The following is an 18,916-nucleotide window of genomic DNA, read 5'->3' as shown; positions in this document are numbered from 1 at the left end:
TCCCAGCTGTGCAGGCTCCTGATCTACAGACAGCCCAGGCATGAGGGCTGCTTTCTCCCTCAGCAGCCCCAGCAAGGGATGGAGCTGGAAAATTTTTGTATGCTCATATCTATGATGGCTTGGTATCCATGTCTTCCTTCTGAGATCCAAGTCCCTTATTGGGTCAATACTATTCACTTTTTGTGGATTACAGTGGTCCCCCTGCTACGGACTTTCTTCAGCCCTAGCCAGCTTTTTTTAGTCCTCACATTCCTGTGGCAGGTTTTGTGATGAAGACCCATTTCCTTTTGGAGAAGATCTTCTTTGGGTACTTGAGGTGCTCTCAGAACAAGTGGACAGCAGTGTGAGAGTTTCCCCAGAAAGGTTAGCCATAGGCAAGTGCAATGCTTTAAATGGGACACCAATGCTCCGTTTTCCAGCTCTGCTGCTGGGTTGCTGCTTGCAAACCACATAAATGTTCTCAAGTCATCTGAAATGAGTAGCTTTTTGGTAATTTTTTGTCACAGTGCAAAAAGTACTAGGTTTTTTACCTTATACCTGTAGAGAAATAACACTTCCATCTACAGCAGGAAACTTTAGATGTAGGAGACTTTGCATCCTGCAAAGACCTCAAATTTGCCACAATGAACAGAGTGTGAAATGGGTGGATACCTAACTTAAGAGCCAAGAACACCTGTTATGAAAATTATTTGCTTAGTAATTCAAAGCTGCTTCATTGCACTGAAAGTAAATGCACAATATCAAGAATTCATTGCAAGAGCTAATACAAAACAATAAAAAGCCTTTCTGCAAACACCCAGTATTCTTCAGCTGTCCAGCTCCACTTATTTAAGCTACATCTGCCATAACAGACCAGCTAAGTTTTGTTGACCTCTTCAGCCCCTTGCAGTTCCATCATCTGATCTCCTGTGATGTAGTTCTTCATGCTTTTCCTGACCTTGAAGCACCAGCAAAAGACAGCAAGGGCCACAAGACCGACCAGAACCAGTGGTAAGTACAGGATGAAGTTCAGCAGTGGTGGTGATGAACAGATCCTAGACAAAACAGTTGACTCTAAGGGGGGGGGGGGGGGGGAAAAAAAAAAAAAGTGAAACATCAAGCTAGTTTGAGTTTCTCTCCTGCTGCTTCCATAGGTTATCGTCTTAACACTTTTCCCTCAATCTTCCACAGCTAGCAATTTTCAAGAATTCACACAGACTACCTGAGGAGAAGAGGGTGAGAAAACAGGCATTTTGCTTCAATTTCCTGTTTTGGGAGGACAGATAGGGCCCCAGCTCATTCAGCTGAAACATCCCAACAGAAACAGCATAACTTTTTAGCTAACCCATTCCAGACCAAGCCCAGTGAGAAGAAGCCACACACCCTTCAGCCCCTACATCCCAGCCTGACACCACTGACAAGAGGGTGAGGGTAAAGGTCTATCAGAGGCTGCACCACTGAACAAGGAGGGACCAGAAGAAAGCAGAGGAAAACAGATCAAGAAGGTCCCTGTCACCTCCACATACCTTCCCCTCCTTGCCTCTTCTTCTCTGCTATGGTATTTCAGCCATGCTGAGCTGCAGGCAGCTGTGTAAAACATCATCCCTATCCCCCCAGCAGCTCCAGCAGAACAGCTCCCCAGTTGCTTGTACTGCTGGTGAACCCTCTGGGTGCTTCAAAAAAACCATGACTGATCAGGACCATGCTAGCTGAAAATTTGGATCCTCTCCAGCTTTGTTCTGATCTCCTTACAGCCACCCATTAATCCTGGATATCAAAATACTCTCACTTGTCATGAAGCTTCAGCACCACAGACTGACCTCAGGTGCACCCATCCTACCATGAAAGGCCAAGCCAGCTACTTTAGGTATGTTTTATTAATCTTAAAGTACTGCTCCTCACAATTATTCCCTTTACCCAAGAGGGTAAAGACGTGCAGATGTTTTACACTTGCTTTGCATTACCATGCTGATCATGCAGGTCTGATTTGAAGCTGTTCATGGGGGACAAACACAGCCTGGCAGGCCAGGTGTGAAAACTTATACCTGGGGATGAACCAACCTGGGAGATACTCCTAGCTGTGAAACCAGCCTTTATCTTTCTACCCTTTGAATTTCTGTGTCCCATACATACAGATAGAATCAGAATTTACTGTCCCATAGGAAAACAGGAGAAGTCTTCACTACATGAATGCCTCTTTATCATCAAGGAGGTATACTAAAGGGCAGCATCAGAGATTAAAGTTACTACTGATTATGGGTATACTTGCACATGGATATGTCATTACCCCTCAGAAAACTCTGAAAAGCTGACATTTGAGAGCCAGAGGGGCATTTTGAGATATCTGCCTCTCTGGAGAAACACACATGCACACACACAAAGAACAAAAAAAAACCCCAAAAAAACCAAAACCAAAACAAACAAACAAAAAAAAACACCAAAAAAAAAACCCACAAAAAAAAAAACCCAAAAACAAACAAAAAACCAAACCAAAAAACCCCTCTTGGGTTTTGTGAAAACCACAAAAAGCACTTGGCAAAAAAACTTATACAAAAATTGAAGGAGAATTTTTGAGCACTTACTGAGCTATTTGAGCAGTAGTTACTCCATCAATAAGAGGTAACAGGAGACAGAGGGAGTTGATGAAGGAGAAATCTAGGTGCTATAGGGAGCCATGATGAACAACAGCAGGAACAAAATAGTAGGGGGGTGAAGTACTGTCAGTCCTTCCCTGGGCACTTAAATCCAGATTAGCTCTGTTGTAAATGCAGAGCTATGCAAGTAAGCTCTGTTCTTGCCTGTGCCACAAGCAGGCACAAGAGATTCTATAGAGTCCCCTGTTCAGTCAGTAGCTATAACCAATGCAGAAGCTATAACCACATGTAGACAGGCTGGCTGGTTTCAAGCATGGCATCTTGGGGGCTGAAGGCACAAGAAGAACAGCAGAATCCTCTCCACTGGGTACGACACAACTGATTCACAGGTCATATTTTTTCCTCCACATGGATCATCTGAGCATTCTATTTCCACAAAGAGGTAACAAGAGTATTTTTTTTTTTTTGCTGTTACCTCCCTAAAATCATGTGACTTTGCTTCTATTTATTTAAAATGCTGCATACAGAATCCAGCTCTGTCTTTGCATCCAGCATTCACCCCACATTGCCTCAACAGCACAAAGATCTTCTCTGAAGATGTACTTGCCAGAAAAATCACACCGAGATGTTTTGTCCCAAACCAGTTAGTGTTCTGGCCTCAGTCAATGACTGAGAGCAGGGGATTGTGCCCATGGTCCCACAGAGAGGCCACAAGCCACAGAGCACTGCATACAAGTGCACACAGTGGTACCATGTGCCTTAGTAGCTCTTGGTATCTCATCTGAACACCATGTCCAATGTTGACAATGTCAAGCACCTGGGTTCCAGCCCTGGCAGATCAATGGGACTAGGAATGGGGTCTCATTGCCTCCCCTACTGGGCCCATACATATGTCCCTTGAAGGGCTTCCATCCCTCCCCTATCTTCCACCACAATTCTGATGATGTCCCCAGCACACACCCCACACCCTCTTCAATCCCTTAAGCAAATCCTCCTCACCCCACTTCATCTTTGCATTGCAGCTGGCATTGCCAGCAGAGAGCTGCCACTATCACACCCACATGCATACACACACACACACCACAGAAGGGCAGAGGGGGAACTGGCATGGGCTGAGCAGCCCCTGGCAACCAGCCACATTACCTGGTGGGATGGTACTGAGCTGTATGTACCCTGAGCGTGCCAAGGCTTGCAGAACCCAGTCCTTCCCCTCGCTCTGATGCTGCCACTCCTGCACCAGGCAGTGATACACCCCAGCATCCCCCTTCTCCACGCTGTGCAGTGTCAGGCTGAAATCTCCAGCAGTGGGGCGGCGGAGGTGCAGCCTCCCCGCCAAGCTCTCCTGGGGGTATTCGATGGCACCGTCATGACGGAGGGCAAGCAGGGGCCTGGCGTGGCCAGCCTTCTCCTCCCGAAACCAGGTGGCTGAGAGGTGGGTGGCAGGCAGGCCAGCAGCCTGCAGCAGGCAGTGCAGTGTCACCTCCTCACCCTCCCTCACAGAGATGTTGTGGTTGGTTTTCTCCAGCTGCAGTTCACGCTCTGGGGTGGGATGCAAGCAGAAACAGAGGTTGCAGCATTGCACTGACACTGAAATTCTCCTGCCTGCACCCACAGGCTGAGAGAAATCTGAAGCAAAGCGTGGGGGATAGGGATGGCCTCTTGCAAGAGCCTCTGCAGGACACCCATAGGGCCCTTACTCCTGTGGCTCATTCTCCCTGGGGTGGTTTCCTGCCCCTCCCCAGTCATCCCTGCCCACTGTTCACAACTCTACTGTAATACTTCCCGCCCCCTCCAAGTAAGTGACAAGTCATCCTGTGGACCAAAACACCATGACTCACTTGGATTCGATGATCTTAAAGACCTCTTCTAACCAGAATGATTCTGTGATCTGCCAGTGGCAAAAATGCCAGCTTGGTTGATTTGGGAGGATGAGGTAAATCCTCCTAATTCCCTGTTTCCCTTTGAGAAGCACTGACACCTCCTGCATCTTTTAAGCCTCAGATCCAACACAAAAACTGCTGCTTCTCCTTTTCCTAAGCCCTACCAGCTTAGGAGAGGCCTGGTGGGGATCCTGATAAACTGATCCAACCTTCTTCAGTGGCACCTATACAAGACAGAACCATCTGCTCACCTGGGAGCTTGAACGCCAGTGTGGTTCTTCCTGATGTTCCCTCTCCCAGTTTGTACCAGCCATCTGCCAGCCAGAGCCATTCCTCTACAACACAGTAGTAGCTGCCCTGGTCACCATGGTTTGCAGAGAGTATCCACAACCAGAAAACATTGCTGGACACCCTCTGGCTCAGGAACCGGGACTTATGTGCAGGAGAGCTGAACTCAGCCCCATACTCCAGTATGCTATTGTAGCTGGCCCTGACAATTTCCAAGGGGGCTTCATCTGCCAGAGGAGAACGTAGGAAGTACCAGGTAACAGCAAACTGAGAACCACTGGGGGCAGACACCATCTTGCACTCAATTGCTGTGTCAGCACCGCTGGCAATCTCCACAGAGCTGTCATTTGTAGCTACCCGAAGCTTGCTTTCTAAAATGGAGAAACAAAATAATCATGCTAGCAAGGAGAGAAATAAGGCTGGCCTGAGAGACCCTCTGAAAAAGGAGGGAGGAGAAAGGTGCTCAGAGGACAAAGACCTATTAGAGAACACTGGAGCAAGGTTGGTGAGGGAAGGAGGGAAAAAGCAAATCCACACATCCTTATTTGAACTTTGGCGGGGAAATCACTTGGTGCTACCAAGCAGGGGAGTAGCAGAGGAGGCATCTGGGGAACAATGGGTAAGGAACAAGGTGATGGAGGCAGCGTGTGTGTTGGAGCTCGGAGACAAGCCCTCTGAGGCAAACACAACCATTGCTTCTATCAGCAGGTTCACAAGTAAGTGACAAAACTAGCTGACAGCTTTGGAGACTGTAAACAAGTGTCTTATCTCAGGGAGACTACAGAGTCTGCATGGGTTTTGCCAACAGTTGCCATCTCAGGTGTTTGCTGTGGTTATTTATCAGAAACCACATAACAGTCCCAAGCATCCACTGGGATTATACCCAGTAATCATTCAGTTTATCACTGAGCTGCTCAGGAGAGGAGAGCTGTGGTGCTGCTGGCAGCTCTGCCCCCCCAGCAGGGTACATGGCTGTTCCCAATGCCCTTGTGTCCCTCCTGATCTGAGGGACTCTCTTCCAGCCACACATCAGCAATTGCTGGCAATTTTCCTTGTCCTTCAGCATTGGAAAGGCTGCAAACCGGTGTCTCTAAAGGGCCTTCCCTCCCTGCTGAGATGAGGCCAGGAGTCCCACGCACATATCTACCCACGTGTAGACAGAAATGACTCAGCATGAGATACTATCAGGCCAAGTTTCCATTCTTAGTATTTTCCTTGCATACAAGCTGAGCAGTGGAATGCCCTGCACTGCTGGGGCTGGGGGCAACTGAGCTCCCTTGAGGTCAGCCCCTGGGTGCTGGTTTGGGGATGGGCTGCAAAGGACAAACTGAAATGCCCCCCATAGTGCCCCAAGCCCCCTGTCCCCAGCCGCAGGCTCAATATGGTTCTCTCCTCCATGGCACCTCCCCAGGGGATGCAACAGCAGCAGGTTAGGGAAAGAATCTGTGGACCAGGAGGGACCTATGACTCATGCATTTCCCCTTCCTTCAATTTGTGTCAAAACTCAAGGAATCCACGTCAGAGGCCATCATGTCTCTCGAGACCAGTCAGTGCAAAATATCCCAACTGATGGCTCTTGACACTCCTGCACATTGCCTCTGCCTTCATTTCAGATTTGTCAACAAAATCTCCCTGCTCACACCTACTTACACTGCTCTTTTCTCTTTGAACTCTACTGTGCTTCCTCTATCTTATCTCCACTTTGCAGACAGACACATTTTCACCAAGAGGTTTATAGTCTCCTCCACAGCAGGACTTGCACATGCTGCAGTGTTTTCTCACTGCCTAACCTCAGTGGTGAGGATTTCAGCAGTAACATTTACCAGGAGAGGTCTGGGAGGTGGAGATTCACAAGGGATCAGCAAATGCTGTCCTGCATTTCACAGTGCACATTTGCTGCTCCGAGGAAGCAGGTAAGGACAAGAAGCAGAAGAGATGATAGAGCAATCACCCCAATTAGGAAACCATGCAAATTCATCAGATAAACACACACAGAAATCAAGCAGACATGAGTGCCCTTAGGATCAAGTTGATGTCTTCCAACTTCAGTACCTAAAAGCATACCCAGAATAAAACCATCTCTAAGTAAATACAAATATTTGGAGACACTAGAGATATTCAAAAACTATCTGGAGACAGTTCTGGGCAACCTGCTCCAGGTGGTCTTGCTTGAGCAGGGTGTTGGACCAGATGACCTCCAGAGATTCCTGCCAACCTCAGCCACTCTGTGTTTCTGTAACAGATGAACTGGGAAAAAATAAGATACTTGCGTCTTAATTTCAGCTGCTCAGTACAGAGGAATACCACTCAGCCAGCCTACTGAAGTCCAGGAGATTTATTCAGGGACCCAGAAATGAAGTCTGCTGAAAGAAAGTTAAAAAAAATACTACCAGGCATTTCAGCTGGTGACTTTACTCGCATTTCAAAGGCCACTGGAGAGAAGAAGGCAAAACCAGGGGAGGTGGAGGACACTGGGTACTGCCTTCCTATGCCAGAAACATGGATGTGCCTTTCCCAGCTGCTTGGTGAAGCATGCCAGCAGAGCAGCCTCACTACTCATTACAAGCAGCTCTGCCACCTCTCCCAGCAAAAAGGAGCTTCAGGAAAGCCAGATGTAGGACCATGTTGGACCAAAATGTGCACCTCTCTCCAAGTGAACTCCTCCTAGCAGTGCTACTGCAGGGGCCTGGGGTGGGCAGGTAAACCACAGGACCTTTCTCCAAACCCAGCAATATCGTCAGCACTGGAGACTGCAAAATGCCCAGGGGCTGCAAGTGACTTGAGTATGGTCCAGCCTGACACCTGCCAGGGCAGAAAATATTCCAGAGAAGCAAAAGCACTAGATGTCAGAGAGGAGCCATGGGAAACCACTGCTGTGAGCACTTCATTTCAATGAGACAAAATTGCTGTTATGCTGTTGGAAAAGATCACCTCAGGAGGAAGGAGAGCACTTGCTGCAAAGCCCTGTTGTTTCAGCTCCAAATCTCCTCTTGCTACCACTAAAGATAAAATACTATAAAGGGCAGAGCAGCTGCCTGCCTTTTCCTTTGGTACAGAAAGAGATGCTGTTTTCCCTTTCATTTTCAATTTATTTAACCAAGTCAGACTTCTCACTGTGAACCCTACCTGCTAACATTGTGCCCTCTATCCATCCCAAGAGCAGCAGAGCACACAGAAAGCTATGGTCACTCACCAACCCATGTGAGCTGGTTAAAGGGGTGAATGGGACAAAGCCTCCTCAAGGCTCACTCTGGAGCTGGGGGAAGCCATCGTGGGCAGCTGCACTGAGAGGCTGATGGAAGCATTCCCTTTCTAGGACTAGGCAGCCTCTGCCTGCCCAGGGCATTAATCATGAGACCTCACCAAAAGTCAGATGCTGAACTACTTAAGAATTCAGAAATGGAAAAGACCAGTCCTCCCTCACCTTCTGTAATGATCTGTCATGCATGCTCTTCCCATCTGAAGCTACGGGCCAGATCCACAAGGGGATTTAAACTCCTAAAGCACAGACAGGTGAACCAAAGTACTGAAGCAAAAGTCAAGCACTCCAGTATCTCTGCAGGCTCTCAACTGGAGGATTTTGCACATAAAGAAACAGCCTGGTGATTTTCATGATTTGCAACTTCATTTTCTGCAGCTTTACCTCATCCCATTGCTGCTAGAGCCACCTTCTTTCCCAGACTTACTTCTCTATCTTCCCTAGGATCTGTCACTGGGGTCATGTTGCCATTCTGAGAGAGAAGGTGGCAGAGCCAGCTGGCACCTCCCATTGTGCATCGTCCCCCTCCCAGTTCCCACCATCTTTACAGCATTACAGTATCCAGTCACAACTGCAATACATTTGGAGCCAAACATTGTGATATCCTTCTGCTCTGCTGCTTCCTCTCCTCTGCATAGATGCTCTATGAACACAGTTGCCCATCTTAATGCTATTCACACTACTAATGTACATTCTCAGATGCTGTCTGTTACCACCCCTAGTGACAGCAGCCGGCTGTAGCTCAGGTGTAACACTGAGCACCCCAGAACCCAGCTCTGCGTGGGTGAGGAAAGAGCAGCAGCTGAGCAGGAGGGAGACCACCATGGAAATGAGCCTGAACAGGGAAGAAAATGTATCAGTGTATGCTACAGCAAACCCATCAATTAAAAACACAAAAAAAGCTTAATTTCAGTTGACTGGGTTAGGATAGCAAAAATAAAAAAAATTAGAGGAAGGAGCACTTAATGCATGAACAAAGAGTAAGACTTCTCTTTTGCTGGCAGAATGGACACAAGCAGGGAACGGGGGAATAGGAGAGGGGGACAACCTTCCCCCACCCCAAACCTCATTCTCATGCCTGCCTCCACAAGATGAGAGGTTTTGACTGGGACAACCCCTTCAGTTCCTCTAGCAGCCCCAGCTGCCAGCACTGGCAAGCTGCCACCATGCTGCTGCTGAGGTGGTGGGGAGCAGGCACATAGTGTGCTGGCTGGGGGGCTGGGGTGCATCTGCAACTTCCCTCTTCCATAAGAGGATGAGGCTTCCTCACCGCATGATGCTGGCAGGCACAGCAGCACCGACTGTGACTGCAGAGGTGCCCATAAAAGGGAACCTTGGTCAGGGCTGCCCCGGCTGCACAGCCCAGCCGTGCCCAGGAAAAACACCTCCACACAGAGCTCCCAGCACCTCATGGCTCAGGGCTGGCTCCCAGCCCAACAGCTTCTCTAGCTCACCTTGAATATACATGGAAAAGGTCAAGAGGATACAGTCATTTCTCAAGCACCAGCTTCAGGGCTCAGTCTTTCTCCACCGCTCCAAAAGCCTCCCTTCCACTCCCAACATTTAGCTGGGCTCCTTGGGGGGACTACTCTCCAGAAACAAGGCTTAAATTGCTAGCAGCAAAATTAATCCCCATGTGCTTGGCATAATCTGCAAACAAATAGACATTGCCACTCTCCACCACCAAATTTGCCTCCATGAGTGTTGTCAGGACTAAGGGTGCTGAGGAAGAAATCAGACAGGTTGCACCATCTCATGTAGCCCTGGGAGATAACTCCAATGGGGACACCTCAGCCACCAGTGGTTCTTCTTGTAGTGGTTGTGTTTGATGGCTTTAAAGTTGCAGAAAGAGAGAGATCTGCTGAAGAAGAACCTGTGGCACTGCTTACCTGGTAGCACCACCTTTATTCCCACAGCATTGGAGCTGGTGGTGGCTGCTGGCTGCCCCACTGGCAGGGTGTTCCTCCTCCAGACCTCCACCTCACACTGGTAGATCCCCTTGTCAGCAGCAACAGCATTGTGGATGCACAGCCTGAAAGAGGCAGCAGTCCTTGTCAGCTGGGCTTTCCCTTGGAAGTGTGGCTGTGCTAGCCCCCAGGCCATTGTGCCATTGGGAAAGACCTGGACCAGTTCCTGTAAGCGACTGGTGGGCAGGCTGGGCTGGAAGAGCCACCTCACAGCTGACGGCACCTCCTCGAGGGTGTAACTGGCACTTGCTTGGCAGATGAGTTCAAAACTCTGACCATATCTGACGGTGGCAGTTCGGCTTCTCAGCGTGGCATGCAGACCTAGACCTGCTCAGAAGGAGAGAGTCCTTGGTGCCAGGACAGAAATCCTGCCCTGTCCCATCTCACCGACAGCCTCATTGTGAAGCACTGTCCTCACTGTCACAGCCACCCATGGCTGCCAGCAACCCTGCTGCACCACTGCTGAAGCCGCTTCTCCCATAAGTTGCACTGTGCTCTTCCAGTCCCATGTGGTCCATGGCCCTCTCCTACCTTGTTCCCCACTCTTGCACCCCAGCCCCTGGGCAACCCTGAATGCCCCCTCTCTTCCAGGCTCCCCAGTCCCACCCCATGTCAGAGAACCAGGGATCCACTGCTGATGTTGCCCCATTTGCTGCTTCTTTTCACTCTCCACAAAAGCTTAACAACTCCCATGGCCCATCTGGTGCTCTGAGATGCCCAATGCAGCAATAAAAGGAAGAACACACTAAGCCCCAGCCAAAAGCTGCCTCTCCATAAAGGCAACTATTCTAACAATCAAAGGAGAAAGGGTGTGGGCATTGCACATCAGGGAGATTAGCAGCTGTGCTCAAACAAGAGCAGGAGAAGCAATCAATCAGATGCCAGCACCAGAGGTGTATCTCTCACAACAACTACCATAAAACTAAGTGTTTTTGTTGAGCCTACTAAGTGTCAGTAATCATGCTGCTAGAGCATATATTTTATATTTCAAGTCAATGAGACAGATAGAAAGACCTAAAGAACAAGCCACTACCTTTCACATCTCTGGGCATTTTAACTGTTGTGTCCCACCCACTTCTCCCAAAACATGTCATGGAGGACTCAAGCACCCTGATAGAAATGGATAAACTGAAGCACCCCAGAACCAAGTGATAAGCTCAGGTCACCCTGTAGCAGCAGTGGAGCTCAGGGCACAGCAGATGTCAGTCATACGCATCCCACCCTCTTCTCCAGCCTTGTCTCTAGAGTGTCCAGCTTGACAGCCCTGAAATAGGCATGGTCCAACTCACCCATGGAGCTGACTGTCACTGCAGTCTCCCCCTCCTTTGTCCAGCTCCGGCCTCGGGACCATTCCGTTGCCTTGCATCCATACCACCCGCCATCCCCCTCATCCAATGTGTTGGGGATCACCAGGGTGAAAGAGCCAGGATTTACTTTCTCCAGCCGGAGTCTTCCCCGAGCCCTGCTGTCCTGATAGGTGTTGCCAAGCCTCAGGGTGCCGTCCTGTGACATGGTGGCCACTGGCACCCGGGGACCCGGGTGCTGCGGTGGCAAGTGCCACCACTGCACAGATAAAGGGCTGGTCACTCCTTGCACCTCGCAAAGGAGAATCAAGGTATCTCCTGCCATGATTTGTGGTGTGCTGGTGGACACGGACAGGCGTATGCGGCTCTCTGAAAACAACAGTTACTGAGTGGGAGGGGATTTGGTTTGCTCCTTAGAGAAAGCCAGACACACTGTGCATTAAACAGAGAGACTAGATAAATCTTGTCACTGGAAAAGGAAAAGAATTGTCTATATTTTCCAACCAGCATTTTCTTATAACTTTGGAAAGGGTTTTGTGGGCTTTTTTTCTTCTTTAATGTCTTTCCTTTCTTGTGCTACATCAGAATTATTATCATATAGCTATAACAAGGAAACCAAGAGGTTCCTATTCAACCTTGAGAGGTTTCTCACTAATCATTCCTCCAAACCAGGGAGGGTCCATTGGTGAAAACTGCTGTGATCCCACCCTTCCAAAAGTACTTGTTCTGCTCTGTCATCCTGTGATCCTCAGGAGCAGCAATAGGCATTGCTCACCACTTGCTGTGTCAATGACACAGGAGTACCCAAAGTCCCTAGAAATTTACCTAGTTGCCCCAAAACATACTGCAAAGAGACTGAACTATGGGTTGACAGCTCTGTTGACAACTACTGCATCTATTATCCTAATGTTTGCCAGAACAAGTGCTTTTCCCATTTTTTATCTACCAAAATCTACAGCACATTTATACTCTCTGTACTAACAGCAGTGTTGCCCTTACTAAGATGAAGCCAGATTTGAAGCATTCCCCTGCCAGGGATCACGGAAGACTTTACACAGAAGAACATACATTAGGATTTACTAACCTACTGGCTTCACATCAACTTGGATGCCTGATGACAGTTTGGTTTGGATGCTGTCAAAGTCTCCAGGAGTCTTCACCTCTGAAGCAGAGCAGTGGTATGTACCATTGTCCTTCAGCCCTACCTCATAGATGGTTAGGACGTAAACTGTGTTGCTGTGCTTGAATGCTTGCAGGTTCCCCAGCTTGGATCTCTCCTCATATTCTTCCTTCCAAACCAATACCCCATGGGGATCAACCCTGGCCACTTCCACACCATTGAGGAGCCAAAGCACTTGGAAGTGTCTACTGCTGCTCTTCTGGACTCCCACCATACAATTTAGCTGCAAGGTGTCACCTTCAGAAAGAGAAGTTTCAGCAGCAGTGATGTCCACAGAGATGTCTCTGCCTGTGAGCAATGAAAAACAAAAAGAGTGCTGGGTGGCCCTGCCCTGTCTTCCCTCCTGTCTGGCAGCACTGATGGCCATGCAGAGGGAAACAGGAGGGAGTTCTCTATTGAAGCATTTTGTTTCATTAGAAAAGGAATGAGGTTGGAAAAAAAACTGTCCATGGAAAGAGTTGCCAGCTCCAGGCACTAACTAGCTATTACAAGTAGAAGAAGAACCAGAGATCCAAGGAGGGTGTCCCCTTCTGGAGCAGCTAACTCTCACAGAGCAGAGGACCAACAAGGATGCCACAGCCACCCCCCCGTGCTTAGCTCAGGAATCCAAATTGAGGGCTGCCCAAATTCAGAGGCATCAGCTTTTGTGGCAAGCTGCTCTATCTCGCCTCCTGGAGCTGTTCTGCTTCATGTATCAAATATCCCTTAAAACAGAAAGAGGCACAAAGGGCCTTTATCACACAGTGGTGTTTCTAACTCTGCTCTCTGTGGGGGGAGATGGCATGTAGGGGGCTGGCTTTCAAGTTGCTTGTCTGAAGCTGATGATGCTGGTCCCATATTCTGCAGCCCTCACTGCTGGCTGCAGGATGTGGGCAAGAGATGCTTTCTGAATTGGAGAGGTTTTGAATTAGTTCCTACAGAAAGCAGAAACATCAAGACTTGTCACAGCATGGGCAGGTTGGAGAGAAGCAAGAGGAGGTGGATTTCATCTCCTAGTCCATGACCTGCCTCCCATACCAACCAGCAGCAGGTGCTGAGCAAAGAGGGTGGTGACAAGTAGAGCACAGTCATCTTTCTCCTGGCAGACTCTCTTGGGCAGTCAGTCACACCTGAGAAAAGGGGCCTGTCTCTGGATCCTATGACACAATCTCCTTCACAGGTGGGTCTCTGCTGCTAATACCCCCTGGCTCCCAGCACTGGCCTGGCTGGAGTGTGCCTGCAGGCAGAGCCTCACAGGGCACCCTGAAACCCTCTGTCATGACCCCACACAATGACAGGCGCTAAAAAAAGGAGGTAGGGCTGAAGCCCAGCTCCCTGGGCAGACAGCCTGTCTCACACCACTTCATTCCTTGGGTCACTGTAGTGTTCCCCATGTCTAACAGTAAGGTTTCATGCTGTAGTTCAGAGGTAAAACAGAGCACCTCCATGACTGCCACTGGAAGGGCTCAAATAATTTACTGGAAGCAGAATACCCTGTGAATTTAAACACTGGTTCATAAACGGTTTGCGAACAGAAATCCCAGCTGCTGAAAATATGTTTGGTATTCCTAAATATTTGCTCGAAAGTTTATGGAAACCAGCGCAGCAGTTGGCTGTATTAAATTCTGACAAGATTTCCCTGTTTCCAAACAATCCTGTGGCACCAGTATCCAAAGCCACACTACAGGTAATGAACCCTTCTAAAGGAATGTAGGAAAACCTCCAGATACAGGAAAGCTGACCAGCTGCCATTGCTTGCCAGGCAGCAGCAGACATGGAAAGCCATTGCTGCAAACAGTGCCTCAAAGGGGGAACAATGTATTGTCAGTCAGCCAGGTTTTGGGAACTAGGCTCTGAGAGCAGGAGACTGCACTTGCCTCCCTCCCCCCGACACATCAGCTCCCCTGAGCCACACACAGGTTTTCAGTGAGAGACTTGCTCCCCTTTTACTACAAACTACCCCATACGTTAAAGAACATCAGCTAGATGCAGCCTTGTCTTAGCTGCTTTGAAGCAAAACTTTCTGTTGAGAATGAGATGTTTTTCCTTTTGTCTGGGCACAGCTACTCAGATGCAGCTGGGGGAAGAGCAGGGTGAGAGACTGCAGTCAGCAAAGGAGGGATGGCAAACTGGATGCTCAACAGGAGGGACAAACACCCAGAGCAGTAACCAGCCCAGAGCAGTAGGAGTGGGGAGGTTCCCCACTGGACCTGAGTGAGGTGATGCAAAGTTTGCAGATGCCAGAATCCACAGGAAGCTGTTGGGTAGAGGGAACAGGAGGTTCCTGGTAGTGACAGGGCAGAATGGGCAGCACTGGCAAGGGGCTGGTTTTCACACTTCCCTATTTCAGTTCATCTCATACCTGGTAGCAGGTCTAAGTCTCCTTTTTCTAAATACTTAATACTATCTTTTCCTACAGCAGACATCAAACTTGGTGCACCCATTTCAAAGCACAATCTGACCCACAGTCCCATTACTGTCATATACTAATTACTAGGAAGAGACACAGGAATGTCATAATAAACAGCAACACGAATTATTCTGGAAACCAGTAGACTGGTGACAGCATTGACAGATAAGCCACCTTCAGCAGATACTACAGACATATAGCACACACATCACATCCTTGTGTCCCTCAGTGCCCATGGCCAGTGCATCACAACAGGCAGCTGATTTGTGTACTTCAGTTTTTGAGACCACGAGACCCTCAGGGCAGTCTAGCAACACAGTTTTCTGCTCACTGGAGTTCAGTTCTGCCAAGGAGCAAGGCTGCTGCAGGCACACACTCTCTTTGCTAACACCTTGCACAGGCCCATGAGGTTACACGATCACTGCTGGCAGAGATTCAGCTGTGTAAATGTCCAATGTGAGAAGCACCAACAGCTCCTGAACCAGGGGTTGCCATGACCCTGAGCCCAGCCCACGCCCTCAGGGCTTGGCAGAGGTGGCCAGACTCACAAGTGGGCCACCAGGCCAAGACCACTAAAATCTGCTGCTACTGAGCCTTGAATGCATGAAAGAGTTGGGGCCAACACATGGGTTTGCAAGGACCTTACCCTGTCTTGTGACCTCCAGTGATGTCCTCCCTGTTTGCTTGCGGGAGATGTCCTTCCACGTCTCATCAGGATCCTCAATCCATTCTGCTGCCTCACAGTACAGCTGCCCCTGGTCAGACAGCTTCACTCTCTCAATGGAGAGCTTGTAGGTGGTGTTTCCAACCTTGTTCAGCTGCACATCTCTCACCAGAAACCTCTGTGCGTAAGAGGGCCCTGGCATCAAGACAAAGTCCTTGGAGAGTGTAAGGACCTCCTCAGCGTGGCTCTCTCCTGCTCCCTGAAGATGGTACCAGCCAACAGACAGATGTGTGTGCTGGGCAGTGGACTTGGACACCTCACAAGTGAGCTCCATTGCCTCCCCTTCGGCACAAGTGAGGACCTGGGGTGCCACTGAAGCCAAGAGGGTATCTGCAATCACTGAGCATGGGGGAAAAACAGAGCAGGGGGTCACAGGAAAAACTCTCTCAGTCTCAACAGCAACCTGTTGGTCACTACAAAACTGCAGCTGGGCCCTAAGCAATCTGACAGTGTAGGAAAAATATCTTGTAGCTGCCTGACAGGCCTGCACCAAGGTGTGAAGTGGTTAAAACCTCAGCAGGAAAGACAGCACTGTGAATCTTTCTGCAGCACCCTCTTCAAACTAAGGGCAGTGTTAATTAGGCAGTCCCAAGGAGATTAATGAACAGCCCCTAATGGTCCTAAGTGCAGGTTGGCACACCACCAGGATAAAGGAGGAAACAGAGGCAAATAACAGAGACAAGTGCCATACCACTGTGTATTCTTGGTGGGCTCACAGTAGGGCCCTTTACCTTCGCCTCTCCACTCCATTGTGTTCCCTCTCCCAGTGCTTTGCAGAAGCTGCTCTCTCCCTCTATGGGTATCCCACTTGGGTCCCATATCCTGACCTGAGAAGATAACAGCCAATGTACAAATGGCTGAAAACTCCTGATCTCCCAAGTATCTGGCTGTGGAATGCTGTGACTGTGTCAGAAACTGAAGTTAAAATCAGGCCATGCAACAACAGAGACTTCCTCTCTCTTCCCTTGCCCTGGCTGGGAGGCAACAGCCAGAGGAACCTGCTGAGGGACTTCAGGCCATCCCAATCATTGCAGCCCAGGGGTAAGAAAGCAATCCCACAGTAGGAAGAGGGAAAGCAAAATCTGTCCCCACAGTCCCATTTAAGCTCTCCCCAGCTGCCCCTGTCAAGAAACAGATGAGGTCTACCCCGCACAAAGTAGGAGCAGTGGAAGCCTGCTTTCATGCCTGCCTGCCTGACAGGCAGTGGGTCTTTCCTTCAGGACTCACCTGAGAGGTTTGTCTTGGCGCTGTAACTCCCAAAGTACCTCTCATCGGTGTTGGGTGTGTGGCACTCGTACTCCCCGGCATCCCGGTCCTGCAGCTCCGTGATGTGCAACAGGATGGTGTCTCCCTGGACCCGCTCCACGTAGATCCCCCGGCTGCGCACCCGCTGGGTGTAGATGGCATAGGGGAAGGAGGGATCGATGGTGCTGACGATCTGCACCTCCCGCTCTGGGGCTGAGGGCAGGTAGATGGACCACTGGAAGTTCTGTTCTGACGGGCCCTGGTAGCCGCTCACCTTGCACCACAGTGTGACGTGGGACCCCCTCACCCGGTAGAGGGGCCCCTTCTGAACAGTTACCACCCGTTGGCCAGTGCTCAAACCTGTTGGCAAACAGTCAGCACTCACAGTGTTTGCAGGGACATACACTACCTGAGGGCTGCACACTCAAAACAGCAATGAGTCTGGATGTGCACAGGACTGCAATGTCTGCAAAGAATTGCTGTGCAGTCTCATTCTTTGAAGCACAAAAGGCCAAGGGTCTTCGCAGCCCTTGCAACTGTGAGATCAAGTCCTGTAACAACAGGCTTCTGAACTTCCTTGTTCCCTGCACACTGGGTCACAGGACAGACACCAGAATATCATGGCCAGGGGACTGTCAAGCCTGTTCATGGCTGAAGAGCATTTCTAAAAGAGCCATTCAGAAAGATCAGCAGCCAGGCTGAGATCACTGGAGGAAGATTGTGTGTTACAATTAAGATGACTGAATGCTTAGGTCCTGCACAAGCTGAGGATGGAAAGGGAACAGGTGCCAGAGCTGACCATTGCCAGGGAAGGATATGCAACACAGAAGCCAAGGGACCGGAGACAGCAGAATAAAACAACAGGCTAGGTGCTGCAGAGGTACTCCATGGACAAAAATCAGGGAGGGTATGGGAGAAGGGGGCAAGCAAGAGCTCCTCCAAAGGCACAGGGCACTGGAAGACATCACTGGAAGAGATCAAGACATCACTGCATACAGACAGTTTGGGGAAGTTATGGCCACCTGTGCAAGCTCCCCTCCTGCAGAGCTCACAGTGGCGACATCTCTATTCCAGGCCCAGAACACACACTGAGGAAAATGACCATAGGAGGTACACATTGAATCAAAAACTAAACACAGAGACCAAGCCAGAGAAGAGACCTGGTGGCAGCACAGCTTGAAACCCTCAGAAAATACCTCCCAAGAGAAGTGGGGGGGAGGTAACTCCCTCTGCAGCCACACAACAGGGGCACATGCATGTCCCCTCATAGAAACCCTGCCAGGGTTTAGAGTTATTGATTTGGAGTGAAACCACAAAGTCCTGGCCCCAAAGCCCCAGCAAAGTGTCCCACTGAACCACCCACCTACAGATGTCCCATCTACACCAAGAGGGTACTTCCCTTCATCTGCCATAGGAAAGCCCACATGCCAGTGCAGGGCACTCACCTAGGAGGAGGAGGAAGGCAGCTTCCAGGCACCCTGCCAGCCCCATGGGAAATGATTCTGCTTAGGTCCTCTTCCAGAGGGCTAGTGGAAGGCTCTCATGAGCAATGGCAACAGCAATCACGCTATTTTGAAAGTAGCAGGGAGGAAGCTGCTTAGCAGCAGTGGTTTCCTCTGCTTAGAAACAGCAGGGAGAAGTTGGGGAGTGGGGCACAGCACCAAAGAAACACGCCTCTGGGGAGGTGGCAACCAGCCTTCCAGCCCAGGCTAGGGTGATGTCCAAGGCCTCTCCTGCTACTGTGTGTACACTAGGTGCCCAGCACTACCTACTGTGGCTTAGCTGTCCCCTTCTGCATCACAACTCTCATTTTGTTGCATAGAGCAGCTTGCTCCCTGCTAACAGAGATGGAGAGGCCAGATGCCAGAGAAGGATGGGTGCAGATTTCTAGGGCTGAAGCTCACCCCCCAGCATGATACCTCAGGTTCAGGCAGGTTGGCACAGTGCTTCCCAAGGATGTCTGACCAAGCTCTGCCTAAGGGTACAGTGAGGCACCCTAAATTGGGTGTCTCTCTCACAGCACCCCCACCAGCCCTTTGGCTACACAGGCAGGAGACTCTCCATCATAACAGCCAGCTCTGCCTCATCAGCTTTTCGGCTCCCAAAG

The 18,916-nt window shown here is 49.7% G+C and overlaps 1 protein-coding gene across 1 annotated transcript; it reads right to left on the bottom strand.

Moving 5' to 3' along the window:
• Positions 1-856: 856 nt before the first annotated feature.
• On the bottom strand, positions 857-18,338 carry CD101 (CD101 molecule). The gene is made up of 9 exons (XM_030465782.1): positions 18,255-18,338; positions 16,792-17,169; positions 15,487-15,903; positions 12,356-12,739; positions 11,257-11,640; positions 9,890-10,294; positions 4,705-5,112; positions 3,717-4,112; positions 857-1,053 (listed from the first exon to the last, which is right to left on the bottom strand). The coding sequence occupies exons 1-9, from the start codon at positions 18,298-18,300 to the stop codon at positions 857-859; spliced, it is 3,015 nt and encodes a 1,004-aa protein (XP_030321642.1). The 5' UTR covers positions 18,301-18,338.
• Positions 18,339-18,916: the final 578 nt, after the last annotated feature.

Source organism: Calypte anna, chromosome 1 (genome assembly GCF_003957555.1).
Source record: "Calypte anna isolate BGI_N300 chromosome 1, bCalAnn1_v1.p, whole genome shotgun sequence".
Classification (NCBI taxonomy): domain Eukaryota; kingdom Metazoa; phylum Chordata; class Aves; order Apodiformes; family Trochilidae; genus Calypte; species Calypte anna.
The sequence above is the reverse complement of the archived record's forward strand: the minus strand, read 5'-3'. Positions and strand labels throughout refer to the sequence as shown.

What these genes read in the sequence shown, in the direction of transcription:
- CD101 (XM_030465782.1), bottom strand. Translation starts at nt 18,300, where the DNA reads ATGGGGCTGGCAGGGTGCCTGGAAGCTGCCTTCCTCCTCCTCCTAG. An exon ending in TGCCTTCCTCCTCCTCCTAG is followed by an intron (nt 17,170 to 18,254) that starts GTGAGTGCCCTG and finishes GTTTGCCAACAG; the next exon opens with GTTTGAGCACTGGCCAACGG. An exon ending in AGTTGATGTGAAGCCAGTAG is followed by an intron (nt 11,641 to 12,355) that starts GTTAGTAAATCC and finishes TGTTGTTTTCAG; the next exon opens with AGAGCCGCATACGCCTGTCC.